General features: G+C 37.5%; 1 protein-coding gene across 1 annotated transcript in view; it reads left to right on the top strand.

Annotated features, from left to right (window-relative positions):
- The window catches only part of MYO1F (myosin IF), a 228,463-nt gene extending 208,206 nt beyond the window's left edge, over positions 1–20,257 (top strand). Inside the window, exons 24-28 of the mRNA XM_053703064.1 lie at positions 188–336; positions 550–627; positions 1,002–1,191; positions 17,987–18,156; positions 20,063–20,257. Of these exons, the coding sequence (XP_053559039.1) occupies positions 188–336; positions 550–627; positions 1,002–1,191; positions 17,987–18,156; positions 20,063–20,139 (664 nt within the window). The 3' untranslated portion in view covers positions 20,140–20,257. The remainder of the gene's footprint in view (positions 1–187; positions 337–549; positions 628–1,001; positions 1,192–17,986; positions 18,157–20,062) is intronic.
- The last annotated feature ends 1,295 nt before the right edge of the window (positions 20,258–21,552 follow it).

The raw sequence follows: 21,552 nt of genomic DNA, 5'->3' as shown, positions 1-21,552 counted from the left end.
TGTGTGTGAATATATAAGTCATTGCTAGGGTAGCATGTTTTGCATCACGGAAGTACAGCATGTACTGTATCACAGAATATCCGAACATGAGAGATAAAACAGTTAAGAGTGTGTGTTATGTGTACAGTATGGTGCCAAAACCCCTCAGTACTTGTGATGCCTTATTATTGTTCCAATGTCTCCTTAGCATTCATGTTCGAGTGAAGAAGGAAGGCTGGGGAGGAGGTGGAACCCGAGGCCTGCAGTTTATGAGGGGGCAGGGTGAGGTTGCCATGATGAAACCTGGAGGCAAAACACTGATGATCAGCATTGGGGATGGGCTACCTAAAAACACCAGTAAGTTTCTATCAGAAAGTAGGTAACAAATGCTAGATTTTAGGTTAAGAGAGGTAAAAGAAATAAGGGAAGTTTTAAAAATAAGGGAAGGGATATTAAAGAAGCATCAAAAAAAGAAAATGAGAAAAATACAAATAAAAAGAATGACAGAAAGGGAGGCAATCAAGAAAAGTTGGCCTTATGTATTTTTTGTGATGCTTTTTTTGCCTTTAGAACCCACAAGAAAAAGTGCTCCCCAGAGTCGTGGACATCGACAACCTCCAAACCGTGCTGCTCCTCCACCTCCTACAAGTAAGTAAAGCCATTCTCCACTACCAGTGCCAGCTCTATAATTGAAACAGGTGGGCACCACAGTACTCAGGTAGCATTTGAAAGGGGTGGCACACAAGGAGATCATATTCAGGCCATGTATATTTTAGGGAAAACAACTCCTATGCTGTCCATCAGCTGCCTTTGTTGAATTTCAATCTGCTAAAATGTTATCTTTGAGACTGCTAAAGATGGTTGGGTTTATTTTCTAGTCGATAGAAAGTTGGGGGTTGGTGTAATTCTATTCTTGGGCCCTGGTAGCCTACCCTGCCCACCAGCAAACCTCAATCTCATCTACTCTATTCTTGCCTCCCAATTTTACATTACAATCTCTGCTTTTATCCTATTTTTCAAAGGTGGCTTTAGAAATGGTGGCCCTCATGTCCCCAAAAGCAGCTCTAGAACCCCAACTTACAGCCAAGCCCAGCGGCAGGTCAGAGCTCCACCTGCTGCTGCCATACCCAAAAGCTCTGTCCCAAGAAGAAGCCGACTTCCCTCAGATCACAACATGGAATTTCTCAATGTACCAGACCAGGGGGTAGCTGGGTAAGTGAGCAATCCTTCATTGTACAATAAATCAAAGGCACTCACTGAGCAACAACTATTTATAGACTGAACTGGTATCCCTTCGCTGCATGTTTACCTGCCAGTAATGCCACCACTTTCTTTAAAAATAAGATGCATTCACTGCAGAAACTGGTCATAAGCCACTGATATCTGATTTTTTCAAAACCTATTTTTGGTACTAGGGTTGTCAGACACCTTTTTTAGGAAAAAAATAAAAACTGTGCATAATTAGCATCATTAATTATAAAGCATAACTGATTGAATGTTTAAAGTTTAACATTGGAAGGGCTATCTATCTCTCTCTCTCTCTCTCTCTCTCTCTCTATATATATATATATATATATATATATATATATATATATATATGAGCAGAAAACAAAGTAGACATCCAGACAAAGTTTCAGTTAAAAGTGTAAGTTTATTCAAAACTTAAAAACAACAGTATATATATATATATACATGTAAAACCCCAATTAAGAAAAAATTGGGACAGTATGGAAAATAGAAAAAAAACAAAAAAAAGACATTTGAAAATTCATTTTGCCCTGTACTATATTGAAAACACATTATTTGATCTTTTACTTTGTGAATTTAATGGGTTTTTTTTTTTTTAAATATACACTCATTTCAAATCTGATGACTGTAACACACTCAAAAAAAGTTGGGAAAGTTGACTGTTTACCACTGTGTAACATCACCTTTTCTTTTAAAAACACTTATTAAGTGTTTGGGCACTGAAGACACCAGTTAGTTAAGTTTATGAAGCGTAATTTCCCCCCATTCATCCATTATGCATGTCTTCAGCTGCACAACTGTACAGGGCCTTTGTTGCCTTATTTTGTGCTTCATAATGTGCCACATATTCTCAATGAGAGAAGAGTCAGGACTGCAGGCAGGCCATACTAGCACCCACACTCTCTGCTTACACAACCACGTGCTTGTAATCTGGGCAGAATATGGTTTGGCATTGTCCAGCTGGAAAATGTAGGGACTTCCCTGGAAAAGAACATGCCTGGATGGCAACGTATGTTGCTCCAAAATGTATACATATTTGTCTGCATTAATGGTGCCCTCACAGAATTTACCCATGCCGTGGACACTGACACAGCCCCACACCATAACAGACGCAGGCTTTTGGACCTGACGCTGATAACAGGTTGATGGTCCTTTTCCTTTTTGGCCTAGAGAAAATTAATGCTGTTTTTTTCCAAAAACTATTTGAAATGTTGATTTGTCGGACCACAAAACATGATTCTACTGTGCAGGGCCACCATTAGCATTTGCGGGGCCCCAGGCAAGACAAATTTGTGGGACCCCTTGGCCTAGCACCCTTATTCCCCTCCCTCTGTATGCCCTGTTCCCTGAATGGCATACATCTGTCCCAACATTCAGTGTTAGCTATATCAAGAAAAGCACTATATATTATACCTCCTGATATCATAAACCCTTCTTCATAAACTACATACAGGATGTATATTGCACCTTCTTATACCTTTAACCTGACATTGTGGGGCCCCACTAAGTGCGGGGGCCCTGGGCACATGCCCCTCTCACCCTGCCAAAAGTGCAGACCTGCCACTGTGCTACTGTCCATCTCAGATGAAACCAAGTCCAGAGAAGTCGGCGGGCTTCTGGACAGTGTTGATGTATGGCTTCTGCATTGCATAGTAAAACCTTAACTTGCATCTGTAGATGCAGCGGCGAATGGTGTTGACTGACAAAGGTTTACAAAAGTATTACCAAGCCCATGTCAGGATATCCATTACACACTCATGATGGTTTTTGAGACAGTGACGCCTGAGGGATCGGAGATCACGCGCATTCAGAAGTGGTTTTCCGCTTTGCCCTTTAAGCACTGAGATTTGACCGTATTCCTTGAATCTTTTAATTATATTGTGCACTGTAGAAGATGAAATGCCCAAATTCCTACACATTTGTCTTTGGGGAATGTTGTTCTCAAAGTGTTGGATTATTTGCTGAAGCATCTGTTGGCAGATTGGTGAGCCTCGACCTGTCCTTGCTTTTGAAGGACTAGGCCTTTTTTGGAGGCTCCTTATATACTATGATTACACGATTGCTTCACCTGTTTCACATCACATTCTTATTTCAACTTGTCACCTCGCTATTAGTCCTAAATTGCCCTGCCCAACTTTTTTGGAACGTGTTGCAGTCATCAGATTTGAAATTATTGTATATTTTTAAAAATACATTAAATTCACAAAGTAAAACATCAAATAATGTGTTAAAAATGTGTTTTCAATATAGCACACAGTGAATTGAATTTTCAAATGACACTTTTTGTTTGTTTTTTTGCCTTTTCGATACTGTCTTAACTTTTCGGAATTGGGGTTGTGCATATATATATATATAGATATATAGATACATACACACATATATATATATATATATATATATATATATATATATATACAGTATATATACAGTATACATATATATTTATACATACTGTCCCAACTTTTCGGAATTGGGGTTGTGTGTGTATATATATATATATATATATATATATATATATACACACACACATACAGTATATATATATATATATATATATATATATATCCATATATACACACACACATATATATATATATATATATATATATATATTTATATACATACATACATATACTGTATATACAGTATCTCCCAAAAGTGAGTACACCCCTCACATTTTTGTAAATATTTTATTATATCTTTTCATGTGACAACACTGAAGAAATTACACTTTGTAACAATGTAAAGTAGTGAGTGTACAGCCTGTATAACAGTGTAAATTTACTGTCCCCTCAAAATAACTCAACACACAGCCATTAATGTCTAAACTGTTGGCAATAAAAGTGAGTACACCCCTAAGTGGAAATTTCCAAATTGGGCCCAAAGTGCCAATATTTTGTGTGGCCACCATTATTTTCCAGCACTGCCTTAACCATTTTGGGCATGGAGTTCACCAGAGCTTCACAGGTTGCCTCTGGAGTCCTCTTCCACTCCTCTATGACGACATCATGGAGCTGGTGGATGTTAGAGACTTTGCGCTCCCCCACCTTCCGTTTGATAATGCCCCACAGATGCTTAATAGGGTTTAGGTATGGAGACATGCTTGGCTAGTCCATCACCTTTACTCTCAGCTTCTTTAGCAAGGCAGTGGTCGTCTTGTAGGTGTGATTGGGGTCGTTATCATGTTGGAATACTGCCCTGGGGCCCAGTCTCTGAAGGGAGGGGATCATGCTTGCTTCAGTATGTCACAGTGCATGTTGGCATTCATGGTTCCCTCAATAAACTGTAGTTCTCCAGTGCTGGCAGCACTCATGCAGGCCCAGACCATGACACTCCCCCCACCATGCTTGACTGTAGGCAAGACAAACTTGTCTTTGTACTCCTCACCTGGTTGCTGCCACACACGCTTGACTCCATCTGAACCAAATAAGTTTATCTTGGTTTCATTGGACCACAAGACATGGTTCCAGTAATCAATGTCCTTAGTCTGCTTGTCTTCAGCAAACTGGTTGCAGGCTTTTTTTTGTGCATCATTTTTAGAAGAGGCTTCCTTCTGGGGCGACAGCCATGCAGACCAATTTGTTGCAGTGTGCGGCGTATGGTCTGAACACTGACAGGCTGACCCCCACCCCTTCAACCTCTGCAGCAATGCTGGCAGCACTCATGCGTCTATTTCCCCAAGACAACCTCTGGATATGACGCTGAGCATGTGCACTCAACTTCTTTGTCGAGGCCTGTTCTGAGTGGAACCTGTCCTGTGAAACCGCTGTATGGACTTGTCCACCATGCTGCAGCTCAGTTTTAGGGTCTTGGCAATCTTCTTATAGCCTAGGCCATCTTTATGTAGAGCAACCATTTTTTTTTCAGATCCTCAGAGAGTTCTTTGCCATGAGGTGCCATGTTGAACTTCCAGTGACCAGTATGAGAGATTGTGAGAGTGATAACACCAAATTTAACACACCTGCTCCCTATTCACACCTGAGACCTTGTAACACTAACGAGTCACATGACACTGGGGAGGGAAAATGGCTAATTGGGCTCAATTTGGACATTTTCACTTAGGGGTGTACTTACTTTGGTTGCCAACAGTTTAGACATTAATGGCTGTGTGTTGAGTTATTTTGAGGGGACAGCAAATTTACACTGTTATACAGGCTGTACACTCACTACTTTACATTGTAGCAAAGTGTAATTTCTTCAGTGTTGTCACATGAAAAGATATAATAAAATATTTACAAAAATGTGAGGGGTGTACTCACTTTTATGAGATACTGTGTGTGTATATATATATATATATATATATACAGTATATATATATATATATATATATATATATATATATATATATATATATATATATATATATATATATATATATACAGGTGGCCCTCGGTTTACGCCGGTTCAAATTGCGCCGTTTCAGAATAACAACCTTTTTTTCAGTCATGTGACTGCTATTGAAAAGCTTTGGAAAGCAATGCACTAATTAAAAAAGCCAGTAGGTGGAGCTGTCTGCTTGTTTTGCAGCAAAATTATGCAACTTAACAGGTCTGAAATTGATCTGTGTACACAGAACAGACATTAGCTATGGAGCAGCCACTTCCCTATTATCTTCCTGTCCAGCTGCTTGAGGTGAGGGTGCCTAACTGCTTATTAATCACTGCAGATTGAAATGCATAGAATAGGTGCAGACCAATATTATCTAACATGCTAACAATGCAGAGAACTTATTGCAGAAAACTGCTAGTAAAAAAACGTTTTTGTTCATTAAACTTAGTTTAATGATGATGCAGTCTGTTGTGTGATTATTTATTTAGGTGCTGTTAGCAAATGTTTTTGTTCATTAAGCTTAGTTTGATGATGATACAATCTATATTATTAGGTTTATAATGCTTAATTTCAAAGCTTTAAAAATAATGTATTAGGTGTTACTTATGACAATTTTTAAAGAGGGGCCTGGAACCTAACTCCCTCACTTCTCATTAACTTACATTATAAACTGGGTTTCAATTTACAACGGTTTCGATTTACAACCATTTCTCCTGGAACCTAACCCCGGCGTAAACTGAGGGCTACCTGTATGTATATAAAAAAGCATTACTGGGCTAAAAGAAGTTGCACCCAGGTGGTGAATCACCATAGAACAGGCTAACAATGGTATTGAGCTGGTTGTTCGTTCCTGTGAGTGCATTTCTCTCTAGTCTCCCTATGTAAAAAAAGGGTAACCCAGACATGGACCCCTTGCTCAGTGTGCTTAGAGGAATACTGCTACACCTCACTGACGAGGCCCAATGAAGGCCGAAACGATTGTCTGGCGTTGCTGTGTTCCTTGTTCAGAGAGGAGATGCCTGGTATTTCGGCGCTGGACTGGCCGTAATGGGCGGGGTCAGACTGATATACTACAGGAGAATTCTACTCTGTGAAAAGCATTACTGGGCTAAAAGAAGTTGCACCCAGGTGGTGAATCGCCATAGAACAGTGCATAGAAGAGTGCATTTCTCTCTAGTCTCCCTATATATATATATATATATATATATATATATATATATATATATATATATATATATATATATATATATATATATTATATCCATATACACACACACACATATATATATATATATTATATAGACACACACATATATATAAATATACATATATATTTATACATATATATATATATATAAATACATTTATATATACTGTATATTGTCTGAGGAAGGGACACAGAGCTGTCCCGAAACATCACTTTACAATAAAGAGTAAGACAATTTGCTCTCAAACCATGCTGCTCACAAAACCATAGTGCCATAGTCTAAACATTGAAATGTATGTATCCAATGCTGAACATGAACAATGCTAAGTGTGTTAGGGGGCAGTGTGAAAGATTTAAAACCAGGCTGACTCAACGTCTCAAGTTTACAAACTCTAAGATTGAGCTTTATTGTAAGCTTAATTTGTACCGGATAGCAATGTTGTAAATAAATGTATTTAATATATGCATCTCATTTTAAAAGCATAAAAAATGACATATACACAAAATAAAATTCATCAAAATGTGCACACAAACATGAGTAACAAACAACACTAAGATTAAAAATACTCCAGTACTGAGTGGATAGAGCTAACACCCACATTCAAAGTGAAATACTATATAAAGGTTCTTGCTCATCATTATAAAATCAGTAAGGGTAAAGAAGCTTGCTACAGGAAGGTCTGACATATCCTGTACTGCCCAACATGGACAATGAGATTTTGTCAGTCACTGTTTAACGGCAAGAATTGAACAGGTCAAGAGAAAAAATATTATTAAATATTAAATATGTCTCAGCCTTAACAATGTTCAAGCATGATCTATTTAACTATGCAAGGTGTTGCTATTGATTGGTGGCAATTATTCACAGTTATGAGAGATCGAGCAACTCCAGACTTCTTTGCTGAAATCACAATAATAAGCCTAGGCGACAGCACTAGGAAATGGGAATGTATAGTAAATATGTTTTTAGGGTGGGGGGAGAGTACATGTAATAGTAAAGATAAAGAGTAATGAAAGGCCATTTTTTATTGGAGGAATAGTCCTATTGACGGCATGAAAAGTAGTCCAGTTTAGCATCTAATGTAAAGGTGAGTCAAGACTTTTCTGCTTATACCCAGCATTTTATGAAAGTCTGTGTGGTGACAGCTATGTGTAAGAAAATGCTTCACAAGAAGCACATTTCTAAAGTGACATGTGACTTGTCTGCCATGGACTTACCTGATGTTAACGTTGGTGAACCTATCCATAGAAAGACACTCTCTGGTAGGATTGCCATTTGTCCTCCACAAAAATACTGGACAACTTGTTGGTGACTGGGCACAGGTGGTACATGATCACACCATGCACCACCCCAAAAGCTCTACCTTAGATCCCACCTTTGACCCAACATATATTTTTGTATCTTGTCGGCTGCTAGTATCTTGCACATAATGTTTTCTCTTTGGCTACAAGTAACACATGTATACTGACCGTAGCACACATACAGCAAGATTACAAGTAGCGCATTATGAGTTTTCAGCGCGCACAGTGTGGTCTTTTTGCAATCAATTTCCATTGAGCAGGTATTACAAGTCTTGAAAAAATTGTGATTGCGCATGCATACACCTTTTTATGCAACAATCCTTTCTGCGCTCAAAGACATAAAAAGTTCACTTCAAGAATACATTACAAAGTACACTTACACTCATAATAACACTGTCAAATAAAAATTATTTAAAAAAAAATATTGCACAAAAAAGTTATAAGGGCTCAAAGATATGAGATCTCGGGTGTTGGGAAAAAACGCTGACGCAGGGATTTTACATTGACTTACATACACATACATAGAGAAACATGGATTTATATGTATACAGATGTTTAACTAGGGAGATAATGAAACGATTTTACATTACAATCTTATGCACATTAAACAATATCTAAGATGTATTTTCAATGTGATATTCGCATATAGATCTCGAGATATCTAAATATATATACTGTATATTCATATACAGTACATATCTCGCAATAAAAAGATATAGCAGTCCAAATATCATCAAAAGAATTTATTTAGAAATAAATAGAACATATTCCGTTGCGAAAACAGTTTTGCAATATGAAATATTCGCATTTTCATGTGCACTTTTCAAGGAGAAAACGTCATGGGCTTTGCACAACAAATTAGGGTTTTTCCACAAAAAATTAGGGTTTTTGTGTTATTTGTTATTTTTATATTTGTCTTCTCCATTGACTGCTATGGGGAATACGTGAACGCGCACATGATTTCTCGGTTTTCATTACATGGCTTAATGTGCACGCAAAATAAGTTATTTTGCAACTTGTAATAGCTGTGCAACCCCAAATGAGAAAAAGCCATAACGCGTACAGAGTTTTTGCAAATGATTTGCTGCGCAACTTGAAATCTTGCTCATAATGTGGTGAATTAAAACCCACATGACTGCTTGTAACACGTTTTTACCCTCCTTGACTGCCAGGAACACACAGAATGGTGCATATATAGTGTCACTTCTTTTAGGGACATATTTGTAATAAATAAAGACATAGGGGCCGAATTATCAAGCTCCAAATGGACCGCTGCTCCATAACTTGTCTGCCTGCTCTGAGGCTGCGGACAGAAATCAACCCGATCGAATACGATCGGGTTGATTGACACCCCTGCTAGCGGCGATTCTGCAGGGGGCGGCAATTAGGGTTGCCAGCTGTCCTTCAAGAAAATACTGGACAGTCAGCAGATGTCCGGGGGGGGGGGGGGGTTGGTGCTGGAATGAAGTGTGGTAGGTGGTTTTGTGGCAGAAAAAAGGCATATATATGCGTGTGTGATATATATATATCAGTATATATATATATATATATATATATATATATATATATATATATATATACACAAACACACTATATAAATGTATGTGTGTATATATATATATATATATATATATATATATATTCATACATACAGTATATCACACAATATATCACATTACATTTTTGGGCTAGTAATTTTTATTTATAATTTACATACAGCTGCATAGTGTGTGTGTGTGTATATATATATATATATATATATATAAACACACACACACACATATACTGTATAATATATGTACACACCTATATATTGCATTATGTGTGTGTATGTATTAAAATATAAATATAAATATATATATATATATATATATATATTGTGTGTAGGGCACTGCACTCACTTCTCATAAGACAAAATGCCCGGGGTGCAATCAAAAAATTATTCAGAGCAAAAGTAGGAGTGCACTCCCCGGGTCTTAAGCAAAGTATTTTAATACATCAGTGTGTGTGTATATATATATGTGTATATATATATATATATATATATATATATATATATATATATCACATATTTGGGGGCTGGTAACTTTTTTTTATATTTTTAAATACAGCTGCGTAAAATATTTTTATATATTATTATATATTTTGCTAAGCTATATATATATATATATATATATATATATATATTACAGTGCAACTATATAATACCTCATCTCACTGGCTGTGTCTGCTAGCCTGCAGCATAGACTGAGTCTGAGAGTGGGTCTTCTCTTCTTGCTATCGTATAATGTAACTGACGTGACGTCACGCTCACGATGTCCAACGCGACACAGCCAGTCAGTAACTCAAGACACCGGCAGCGCAGAGGGGACAGAGAGGGTCCGACCGCAACTCCGGCTCAGCACACTGTCAGGATCAGAAAGATGATGATCCAATCAGCTGACCTGAACAGAGCCTGAGTTGACACGGACTAGCCTACAGGGGGCGGGGCTGGGCTTGGGTAAATCAAAAGCAGCTAGTAAAAAATATTGTAAGAAAACTACATAAGGCTATGTCCGTTTTTTTTTAAATAAAATTACCGGGCAGTAGCCTGAAATACCGGACAGTCCGGTCTAATAACGGACACCTGGCAACCCTAGCGGCAATGCACCAGCAGTTCACAAGAACTGCTGGTGCAATGATAAATGCTGGCAGCATATGCTGTCAGCATTTATCGATGTGCAGTGGACATGATCCGCTATATCGGATCATGTCTGCTCGCACCATGGTAAATAGGCCCCATGGCATACTTTTTACATTTAACTGGCACTCAGGGAACACTAAAAATATGGACATTTAATGCAGCCAGTATTTTTCTGTAGATGTTACTGGACAGCCTGCTAAAACACTGGACTGTTTGGTTGAATACTGGACACCTGGCCAGCCTACTCTCAGGTGATAGGAGTAGATGATAGCAACTGGGTATCTGTGTATGCAAAACTCTATTCTTACCATGTTTGGAATGGACTATCTACAATTATATGGATCTCTAATGAAGCCTATTTCTTTAAGTATACTGGTCTGGCAAGATTCTTTAAGTTGCCTCATCAGTATTACGAGGCTCCTTAGGGATCTTTTTAAATGCAATGTTTACCTTGGGAAATGTGTATTTCATTAAGGGGAGTTCAATAATATAATTTATGTTAAGCAGAGACACTTATTTTACAATTTATGGTTCAGTAAAATGTGCTCTCTATGCTGGCGAGTTTTTGAAAATCAGGCCCTTAGTCAGAACAAAACGCACAGAGTTAGGTAAAGCCACTGTATGGCCTTTCAGAAGCTCCTACTAATCTTAGTTTGAAAAAGCAAGAAAGGAAATACCATTTAGCTCCTGGTTATACTAGTTGTGGACAGGCTGAATCTGTAAAGACCATACCAGCAGAATTACATTTCAAACTATTTAGGTTTTTATACCAAGGTTTTTACAGAGCAGTCAATTTTCTGATTCAGACATACATTTATAAAAAAGTTTTTTTTAATGTGTTTTTATCCTTTACATAAAAGATAGGGAATATTGAATTATGTTTAAGAAAATGTTTGATGTTAACTAATCTTAAAGGGACAGTCTACTCCAAAAATGTATTGTTTAAAAAGATAGATAATCCCTTTATTACACATTCCCCAGTTTTGCATAACCAACACTGTTATAATAATATACTTTTTACCTCTGTAGTTGCCTTGCATCTAAGCCTCTGCAGACTGCCCTCTTATCTCAGTTCTTTTGACAGACATGCATTTTAGCCAATCAGTGCTGACTCATAAATAACTCCACAGTAGTGAGCACATAGTTACCTATATGTCACACATGAACTAGCAATGTCTAAACGTGTAAAACTGTCAAAATACACTGAGATAAGAGACAGTCTTCAAGGGCTTTGAAATTAGCATATGAGCAAAGCAAATTTGATGATAAAAGTAAATTGGAGTTGTTTCAAATTGCATGCCCTATCTGAATAATGAAAGTTTAATTTTGACTGTCCCTTTAGCTTGTACTCCCAACAGCAACAAAAGCAAAACAAACTCTAAACGAAGGTGAATATGCTGTGGAGATATGCAAGCTGCTGCCACCTTGTGGCTTACTATTATAAACTGACTGTACTAATTTTACTTTTTTATCCTTGATCTGGTTGCAGTTGCACTTATAAAATAGCTATGTACAGTTTGTTTGGCAAATGTCCTGTGTTTGCAATGCTAGATATGCTTCATATAAAGTCAAGATTGCTGGATTCATGCCTCATACATACCCTTTAGCATCATCCTATACACTCTATGGGACTTTTATCATATGTTACAGTTTTTTCCTTGGCCGGTAGCTTTAAGAACTGGTTAAACGTTAACTAAGCATAAATAATACTGTTACATTATTGTTCAGTATGTAGGGTTGTCACCTTTTCTGAAAGGAAAAAAAAAATGACCGGCCATGTTCATTAGCATAAATAATTAAAAAGCTATATTAGGAACTAAAGCTGCTAGGGCTGGTTTAATGATCATTGGTTTATAATCATATTCCAATACACTTGGAAGAAGTTTCACTATGATAGCATCTTTATTTCTATATTGTTTCTTTGCTTTCAACTTTAATGTGAAAATACCAGCTGTTTCTGTAAAATACCAGCCGGGTGGCAACCCTAGCAGTATGTCAGTAGTGGACCTGGTGCAAAATTGGTTTTGTACACCCAAAAGGTAACTTAGTAGTAAGCAATAGTAATAATATACCCTGTATAATGATTTTGAGTAGATAGGTAGGTAGATAACTTGGATCTGCAATCTGCACTACTAAAGGGCTCCCCTGCATTAGGTTGTACACATTATGCACAAACCTATGTATAGACTGTCTGACGGCTGCTAAGGGATCCCCAACACTTGAATCCTGATGCCACTGCACTTGCTGCACCAATGCCAGTTCAGCCCCTACAGTATGTGTAAAGTTGGTTATGGGGCACTAACTTTTTAAAAAGTTAGTTTTCCCCCAGATTTTGCGCCCTGAAACTACTATGCATTTCGGTAGATCGTGTTATCCGGGCATCCACCACTTTCAGAAATTACATTTTAAACTTTAAGAGATTTGGAAGGGATACGTTTTAGATATGTGCATTCGTTTTCGGACAAATGCACATTCGTCACGAAAATCGGATTTTTGTTTTGTTTTAATGAAACAAACAGCCGAGTGAATGCAGCGACAAAAATAAAGAAAACAAAAAAATACTGATGAAAATCGCCAGTATTCATTTGTTTAACTGGCTAATACTTACCTTAGCGTTCTCCATAGTCTGCAGAGCACATTAAGGTAAGCATTGTAGCTACAGGTGAACTTTTCACTTGTGCTTTGTAACATTTACATTCATTTTAACGAAAACAAATGTAAATGTTTAACGAAAATTCAGTATTTGTCTCGTTATAAAGAACGATGCAGCCACTGAATATTTGGGGAAACGAATTTCCCTGAATATTCGGAACAAAAAGGTCATCCAAAACTGAGGTAGAGTAGAAAACAGTCTGCAAAATTCCTAAAGCTATGGGTATTTGGAGATGTTTTTTTTTCTATTTTGGACTGTCATGTTAATTTATAATGATGCATAATGATTAAGGTTAGAATAAAAAACAATTTTATTTTTGGATCATTTTAAAAGTTAGAGTAATTTGGGAGAGAAAATTCAATTTGCAATTTAAACCATATTTGCTACAAATAAATAAAAATAATAAAATTACCCTGGTACATACGTAAAGACACAATGTGATGTCAAGTTTCTAGGTCCAACTTCTCATCTTTTTTTTCATTATTATTATTATTTACAGATATTAGTAACTCTAAAAATAATTTAAAATTATATTCAAAGGAAAAAAGTTAATATGGAATTAAAAAAAGGAATTGCTCACTAATAGAAATTCTCAACTAAAAGAGAAATTGCAATGCAAAACAATTATTTTATTTTCTAACGTGCTAGAGCAAGTCATGTTGTATTAGTGACAATGCTTACTAAGCCAGAATTTATGTTGGTGGTGTTAATTATTTTTGGATGGCCAATATCCATTAAAATATTAGTTTTGCATGACCAATAGAAATTAAAATGTCAACCAAAAAGATTACATCATTTGGGAGTTTACAAAGCTGTCAGGTTTAGTTTTGCACTTGCCAAATTTTGACAGCATTGAAGTCGATGGCAGCCAAAAACTATTAGTTGTTCTCAGATTACATTCAGCCCATTAATAACTTTCAGATTGCTGTTAGCTGGCACACATTTTGAACAGTTGTAAAATGTAAAGAAAAAGGTATGTAAAAAGCCTATATCACTTTATACTAGCCAAATCATTTAACAATTTTCAAATCAGGGGCGCGATCCGATATAGATCGCAGTTTGCGGCGCAAGCGAGGGAACCGGCGTCGCCCGCAGTTTCAGCTCGCAACTCGAGCTATCCCATATACGGCGCCGTCAGATGCTAACGTGCCGTAAGTCTGACAAACCAGCGATGTCCAGAAATCTGCGCAAGTACACATTTCTGGCGTCGCCAGTGACTTGCGGCACGTTAGAATCTGCCGGCGCCTATAAAACCTGACTAAAGTCTAAAACACCCGCACTGTCTAACACGCCTCCCTAACATAACCCGACAAGTCTAACACGCCTCCCTAACATAGCCCGACACGTCTAACCCTCTATCCGCTATCCCCCCTCACTATCCTAACAATAAAAAAGCTATTAACCCCTAAACCGCCGCTCCCGTACCCCGCCGCCAGCTATATTATATCTATAACCCCCTAAAGTGAGCCCCTAACACCGCCGCCATCTCTATTAAAATTATTAACCCCTAATGTAAGCCCCTTAAACCGCTGCCATCTCTATTAAAATGATTAATCCCTTATTTAATCTACCTACCCCGCCGCCAGCTATATTATCTATATTAACCCTAAGTATATTATAGTTAATATAGGTATTACATTATATATATTAACTATATTAACTAGGGTTAATATAGTTACTATAGTATTTATATTAACTATATTAACTCTATCTAACCCTAACTAAATTTATATTAAATTAATCTAATTCATTTATAAACTAAAATATTCCTATTTAAATCTAAATACTTACCTATAAAATAAACCCTAAGATAGCTACAATATAATTAATAATTACATTGTAGCTATGTTAGGGTTAATATTTATTTTACAGGTAAATTGTTAATTATTTTAACTAGGTATAATAGATATTAAATAGTTATTAACTATTTAATATCTACCTAGTTAAAATAATTACCCAATTACCTGTAAAATAAATCCTAACCTAAGTTACAAATACACCTACACTATCAATAAATTTAATAAACTACAAACATCTATCTAAAAATACAATTAAATTAACTAAACTAAATTACCAAAAAAAACAAACACTAAATTACAAAAAATAAAAAAAAGATTACAAGATTTTTAAGCTAATTACACCTATTCTAAGCCCCCTAAAAAAATAATAAACCCCCAAAATAAAAAAAATTCCCTGCCCTATTCTAAATTAAACAAATTTCAAAGCTCTTTACCTTACCAGCCCTTAAAAGGGCCTTTTGTGGGGCATGCCCCAAAGAATTCAGCTCTTTTGCATACAACAAATACAATCCCCCCCCCATTACAACCCACCACCCACATACCCCTATTCTAAAACCACCCAAACCCCCCTTAAAAAAGCCTAACACTACCCCCCTGAAGATCTCCCTACCTTGTCTTCACCACACCGGGCCGAACTCCTGATCCGATCCGGGCGATGTCTTCCTCCAAGCGGCAAAGAAGAATTCTTCCTCCGGCGATGTCTTCCTCCAAGCGGCAAAGAAGAATTCTTCCTCCGGCGACGTCTTCCTCCAAGCGGCAGCAAAGTCTTCATTCTTCCGGCGGCATCTTCAATCTTCTTTCTTCGCTCCGCCGCCGCGGAGCATCCATCCAGGCCGACGACTGAACGACGAATGAGGTACCTTTAAATGACGTCATCCAAGATGGCGTCCGCCGAATTCCGATTGGCTGATAGGATTCTATCAGCCAATCGGAATTAAGTTAAAAAAATCTGATTGGCTGATTGAATCAGCCAATCAGATTCAAGTTCAATCCGATTGGCTGATCCAATCAGCCAATCAGATTGAGCTCGCATTCTATTGGCTGTTCCGATCAGGAACAGGAATATTTTAGTTTATAAATGAATTAGATTAATTTAATATAAATTTAGTTAGGGGTGTTAGGGTTAGATAGAGTTAATATAGTTAATATAAATACTATAGTAGCTATATTAACTATATTAACCCTAATATAATTAGGGTTAATATAGTTAATATATATAATGTAATAACTATATTAACTATAATATACTTAGGGTTAATATAGATAATATAGCTGGCGGCGGGGTAGGTAGATTAAATTAGGGGTTAATCATTTTAATAGAGATGGCGGCGGTGTAAGGGGCTTACATTAGGGGTTAATAATATTAATATAGCTGGCGGCGGTATAGGGGGATTAGATTAGGGGTTAATAATTTTTATATAGGTGGCGGCGGTGTAAGGGGTCAGATTACGGGATAGATAAGGTAGATGACAGCGGTGTAAGGGGTTCTAATTAGGGGATAGATAAGGTAGATGGCGGCGGTTTTAGGGGCTCACAGTAGGGGGTTAGTTTATGTAGATGGCGGCGGGGTCCGGGAGCGGCGGTTTAGGGGTTAATAACTTTATTAGGGATTTCGGGGGGGGGGGATCGCGGTTGACAGGTAGATAGACATTGCGCATGCGTTAGGTGTTAGGTTTATTTTAGAAGATCGCGGTTGACAGGGAGATAGACATTGCGCATGCGTTAGGGTGCGTTAGGTGTTAGGTTTATTTTAGCAGCCAGTTTAGGGAGTTACGGGGCTCCAATAGTCAGCGTAAGGCTTCTTACGGCTGCTTTTTGTGGCGAGGTGAAAATGGAGTAAGTTTTCTCCATTTTCGCCACGTAAGTCCTTACGCTGCATATTGGATACCAAACTGCGCTGGTTTGGTATACCTGCCTATAGCCCAAAAAACTACGGGCGACGGCAGAAATATACGCGCGTAACTTCTAGGTTACGCCGTATATGTGATACCAAATCAGCGTAAATATTGGCGTCGCCGGCTTTTGCGGGCGACGATTTATATCGGATCGACCCCCAGCAATGCAAACTTGTATTAGGTGTTTAACCTCTGTGAGTTCCATAAATGTCTGGCTAAAATCACTATGAATCTTTTTCTTGTTTTATAAAGGGATATACAACAGGGATATGAACTAAGCAGTGGTTAGTTGTAAATTGAAACCCAGTTTATAATGTAAGTCAATGGGAAGTGAGTTAGGTTTCAGGCCCCTTTCAAAATTGTCATAAGTAACACCTAATACATTATTTTTAAAGCTTTGAAATGAAGACTTTAAATGCTAAACAGCATTATAAACCTAAAAAATTCACACAACACAGAATATATCATTAAACTAAGTTAAAGAAACAAAAACATTTGCTAAACAGCATTATAAACCTAATATAATAATCACACAACACAGACTTCACTTGCATTTTTCTGCAAACAGTTCTTTCTATGCATTCCAATCTGGACTGATTTATAGACAGGAAGACCTTGTTCCTTTGAAATCTGTTCGATAGCTCAGGTCTGGTTAAACTGATTAAATTCAGCTTGCTTGGCTTTGCTGCAACACAAGCGGACAGCTCCACCTACTGGCTATTTTATTAAATGCACTGCTTCTCAGTGCTTTTCAATAGCAGTCACATGACTGGAAAAAAAGGTTGTTATTCTAAAACAGTGTAAATTGAACCGTTGTAAACCGAGGGTCACCTGTATGTATAGTCATTTTGTCTTTGTGTCTCATTCTCTAACACATTTTTTGGTTTGCAGAGCTCAGAGGAGAAAGAGTGTGAGCCATAAACCTCCACCAGGAGTGGGACGGCCAAAACCCCAGCAACGACCCGTAGGACCTCGATGCAAAGCTCTTTACCAGTACCTGGGCCAGGATGTGGACGAGCTCAGCTTTAACGTTAATGATATTATTGATATTTTACTGGAAGGTGTGTGCCAAGATCAAGCAACATGTCACAAAAGTTTCCTGTAATTGCACCACTGTGTCATTCTGTCATGTGAGACTTGTCTCATGTCCCCTTGTTCTCTTCTGTTTATTTTACTCTGCAGTGGGAGGGAGATTTTTCATGATCTTTATTCTATTATATCTGACAAGTCTGGCCTGCCATCTTTAAAAAAAAAAAAAATGTTTCATAGTGCGCAGTGATTTCTATATCTAACAACATCTCAGAACATATATCTGCTGTTGTAAAGGAAGTGACTTGCATAATTTGATTTTTAGTTTCCATTTCATTATGTGAGAATTCTTATTCTTATATAAGGTAATCTAGGGAAGTTCAAATAGTGTCACCTTATCGGGTATTGTGATTTGAGGGATCTGCTAAATCCCTGTATCATCTAGTGGTGGAAGGTATAGATACCATAAGGGTTACATTCCTAGATTTGCAGTAGAAAATTGTCATTCTCAGCTCAGCTACTTTTGTCTTTCTTAAAGGGACAGTTTACTCAAAATGTTTCTCCCCTTTAATTTGTTCCCAATGATCCTCTTTACCTGCTGGAGTGTATTAAATTGTTTACAAGTAGCTCCTTTACCCTTATATTGGCATTTTAAATAGTTGATTTAGCCTGTGGTATCCCCACCTATTCTGAAAGTTTGTGGCCGCAGGTCCAAGCTATAGCTAAGCTGTGTAAACACAGCCAGCAGAATAAATTACACTCCCAGTGGGCTATAGCAGAGATAAGGTAATAAAATGTTGCTTTTCGATTGTTCTCTCAAGTACTGGTGATTGGTTTATAGACAGATATAAGATAAAGAAGCAGGTATATGTACACAATGTGATACAGTAATGAGATCTGATTATACCTACAAGCTCAACCCATTTTATTAGGTTGTGGCTTCAAAACAGAAAATAAGAGCTATAATATACACAAATAAACCTTCAAAAGCTAATTTTCATACATTTTTACACTGCAGTTGGTAAAAAAAGCAATTGTAAACACATTAAGGGAAAAACTATTTTACAGTATACTGTCCCTTTAAAATCTGTGCAAAGCACTTGAGTCTGAATGTTCAGAAACCTCTCATCCTTCTGACTTACTGGAATAATTGTCTCAACTCTGATGGTCTGAAGCATTAAAATAATGAAATGGTATTTAATGTATGGATTGTGATGGCCTCAAATTAGTTGATCATTAAATATTTCCATATTTGTTGCATTTGTCTGAAAATGATTAAAGGTATATGAAACACACATTATTTCTTGCATGATTCTAATTTACTCCTATTAAATAAAAATGTATTTGTTCTCTTGGAATCTTTATTTGAAAAGCAGGTTTGTAAGCTTAGCAGCCGGCCCATTTTTGGTTCAGCACCTGGGTAGCACTTGCTGATTAGTGGCTAAATGTTTCATATCCCTTTAATGAATGGCCCTTTAACAAAAAATATAAACAATCCAAATGCATGAGAGAAAATTATGTATTTTTTTTGAGCACGCATAATTTTAAATTTGCTTCTATTTCCAAATTTACTTTGTTCTCTTGGTTTCTGTTGTTGAAAAATAATATGTACATTTCCTAGCTGATGATTGGTGCCTGTGCTTGCATACATTTGTCTCATGTGATTGGCTCACTAGATTTGTTCAGTTATCTCCTGGTAGTGCATTGCTTCTCTATCTCAGTCATAAAAGAAAAATTTGGAGGTTTGGGGTATTACTTTATTTAAGGTGGGGAGGGACAGTTTTGATGCCTAATAGCTATTTTTTATTGAATTTATCACTGTTTTAAACTTAAATGTGAGTGGCAGATGTCAGTTGTCAGATCTATGCCATATCTCATTACTGCTTATGTTTCTTTGTCACCCTGGTTTATTTGTATTTGTTTTCCCTTATATTACAGACCCATCTGGCTGGTGGAAAGGAAGACTTTATGGAAAGGAAGGATTATTCCCAGGCAATTACGTACAGAAAATATGAACTCTGGTTCACTGGCACAATTCAAAGTGATTTCAAATCCAAATACATTTTTTAATAAACTATATAGAAGACTGCTCTTTGCACATAAACAAATTAAATACACCATTATGTCTAAAAACCAAGTTTGTGATTTCATGTCTCTGGACTTGTCAATAGGAACTTGGATGTGTGTTAGGCCTGTTAGTTGTCTGGTACTCAACTGGATTGATCAGTATTTTTAACTGGCTGTCCAGTCAAATTAATGCATAACAACTGGTCACTTAAATGCCTGTGTTACTAGGAGCCAAAGAGATAAAGTAACTGCTCTGCTTGTTACTATCAGCTAAGGTAGTCAAATCACTTAAAGGGACAGTCTATTCCAAAACAAACTTTCCTTATTCAGATAGGGCATGTAATTTTTTTAAAAATTCCAATTTACTTCTGTCACCAATTTTGATTTGTTCTCTTGGTATTGTTAGTTGAAAGCTAAACCTAGAAGGAACATATGCTAATTTCTAAGCCCTTGAAGGCTGCCTCTTATCTCAGGGCATTTTGACAGTTTTTCACCACTTGAGGGTGTTAGTTCATGTGTTTCATATAGATAACACTGTGCTCACGCAAGTGGAGTTCCTAGGAGCCAGCACTGATTGGCTAAAATGCAAGTCTGTCAAAAGAACTGAAATAAGAGGCAGCTTGCAGAGGCTTAGATACAAAATAATCACAGAGGTAAAATGTGTATTAATATAACTGTTTTGGTTATGCAAAACTAGGCAATGGGTAATAAAGAGATTATCTATCTTTTAAAACAATAAATATTCAGGGCCGAGTTAACCATCACCAGGAGCGAACGTGTCCCTGCATAGTTCCTCGACTTTTAGCTAGTAACCCGAGCTAAAAGCTATATTCTTGCTTGTTTGCTCTTAAACTAACACACATAACTAACACACCAGACTATCAACTACCCCCGGTTGGGTATTGGAGCAGATCCAGGAGCATCCCATTACTAAAGACAGTGACACTGTGGGGTTCCGGGGCCTTGGGCCTTACTAGCAGTAGAGAAGCAGAACGGTCGGTGCGCGATCAGCAGAATCTCCCCGACGTGTGGCAGACATCAATATCGAGGGAACTTTAGCCCTGGAGTCCCTGTTGGTCACCCAGGACCGCTAAAGACAGCTGCAGGGAGGATCACTAGCAGGAAGATTAGGGCTGCGGTTAGGCGCGAGTCCCCATATTGGAGGTATGCATCAACTAGGTCAGAGTGGGCCCAGCCCCAGATCCCTGTATAAACCTATTTCAGAACTGGCGATTGGGACTTGTTTACAAAAGGCCGGCAAAACCTACTACTGTACTTTGCATTTATCCCCGTTACGGTGATGACACAGTGATAGTAGGGGGATAACAACTTGGAAGCAACCTACTCCTTAAATTTTACTC

Source organism: Bombina bombina, chromosome 2 (assembly GCF_027579735.1).
Source record: "Bombina bombina isolate aBomBom1 chromosome 2, aBomBom1.pri, whole genome shotgun sequence".
NCBI classification, from domain to species: domain Eukaryota; kingdom Metazoa; phylum Chordata; class Amphibia; order Anura; family Bombinatoridae; genus Bombina; species Bombina bombina.
This window is presented reverse-complemented; position numbering and strand designations above follow the sequence as displayed.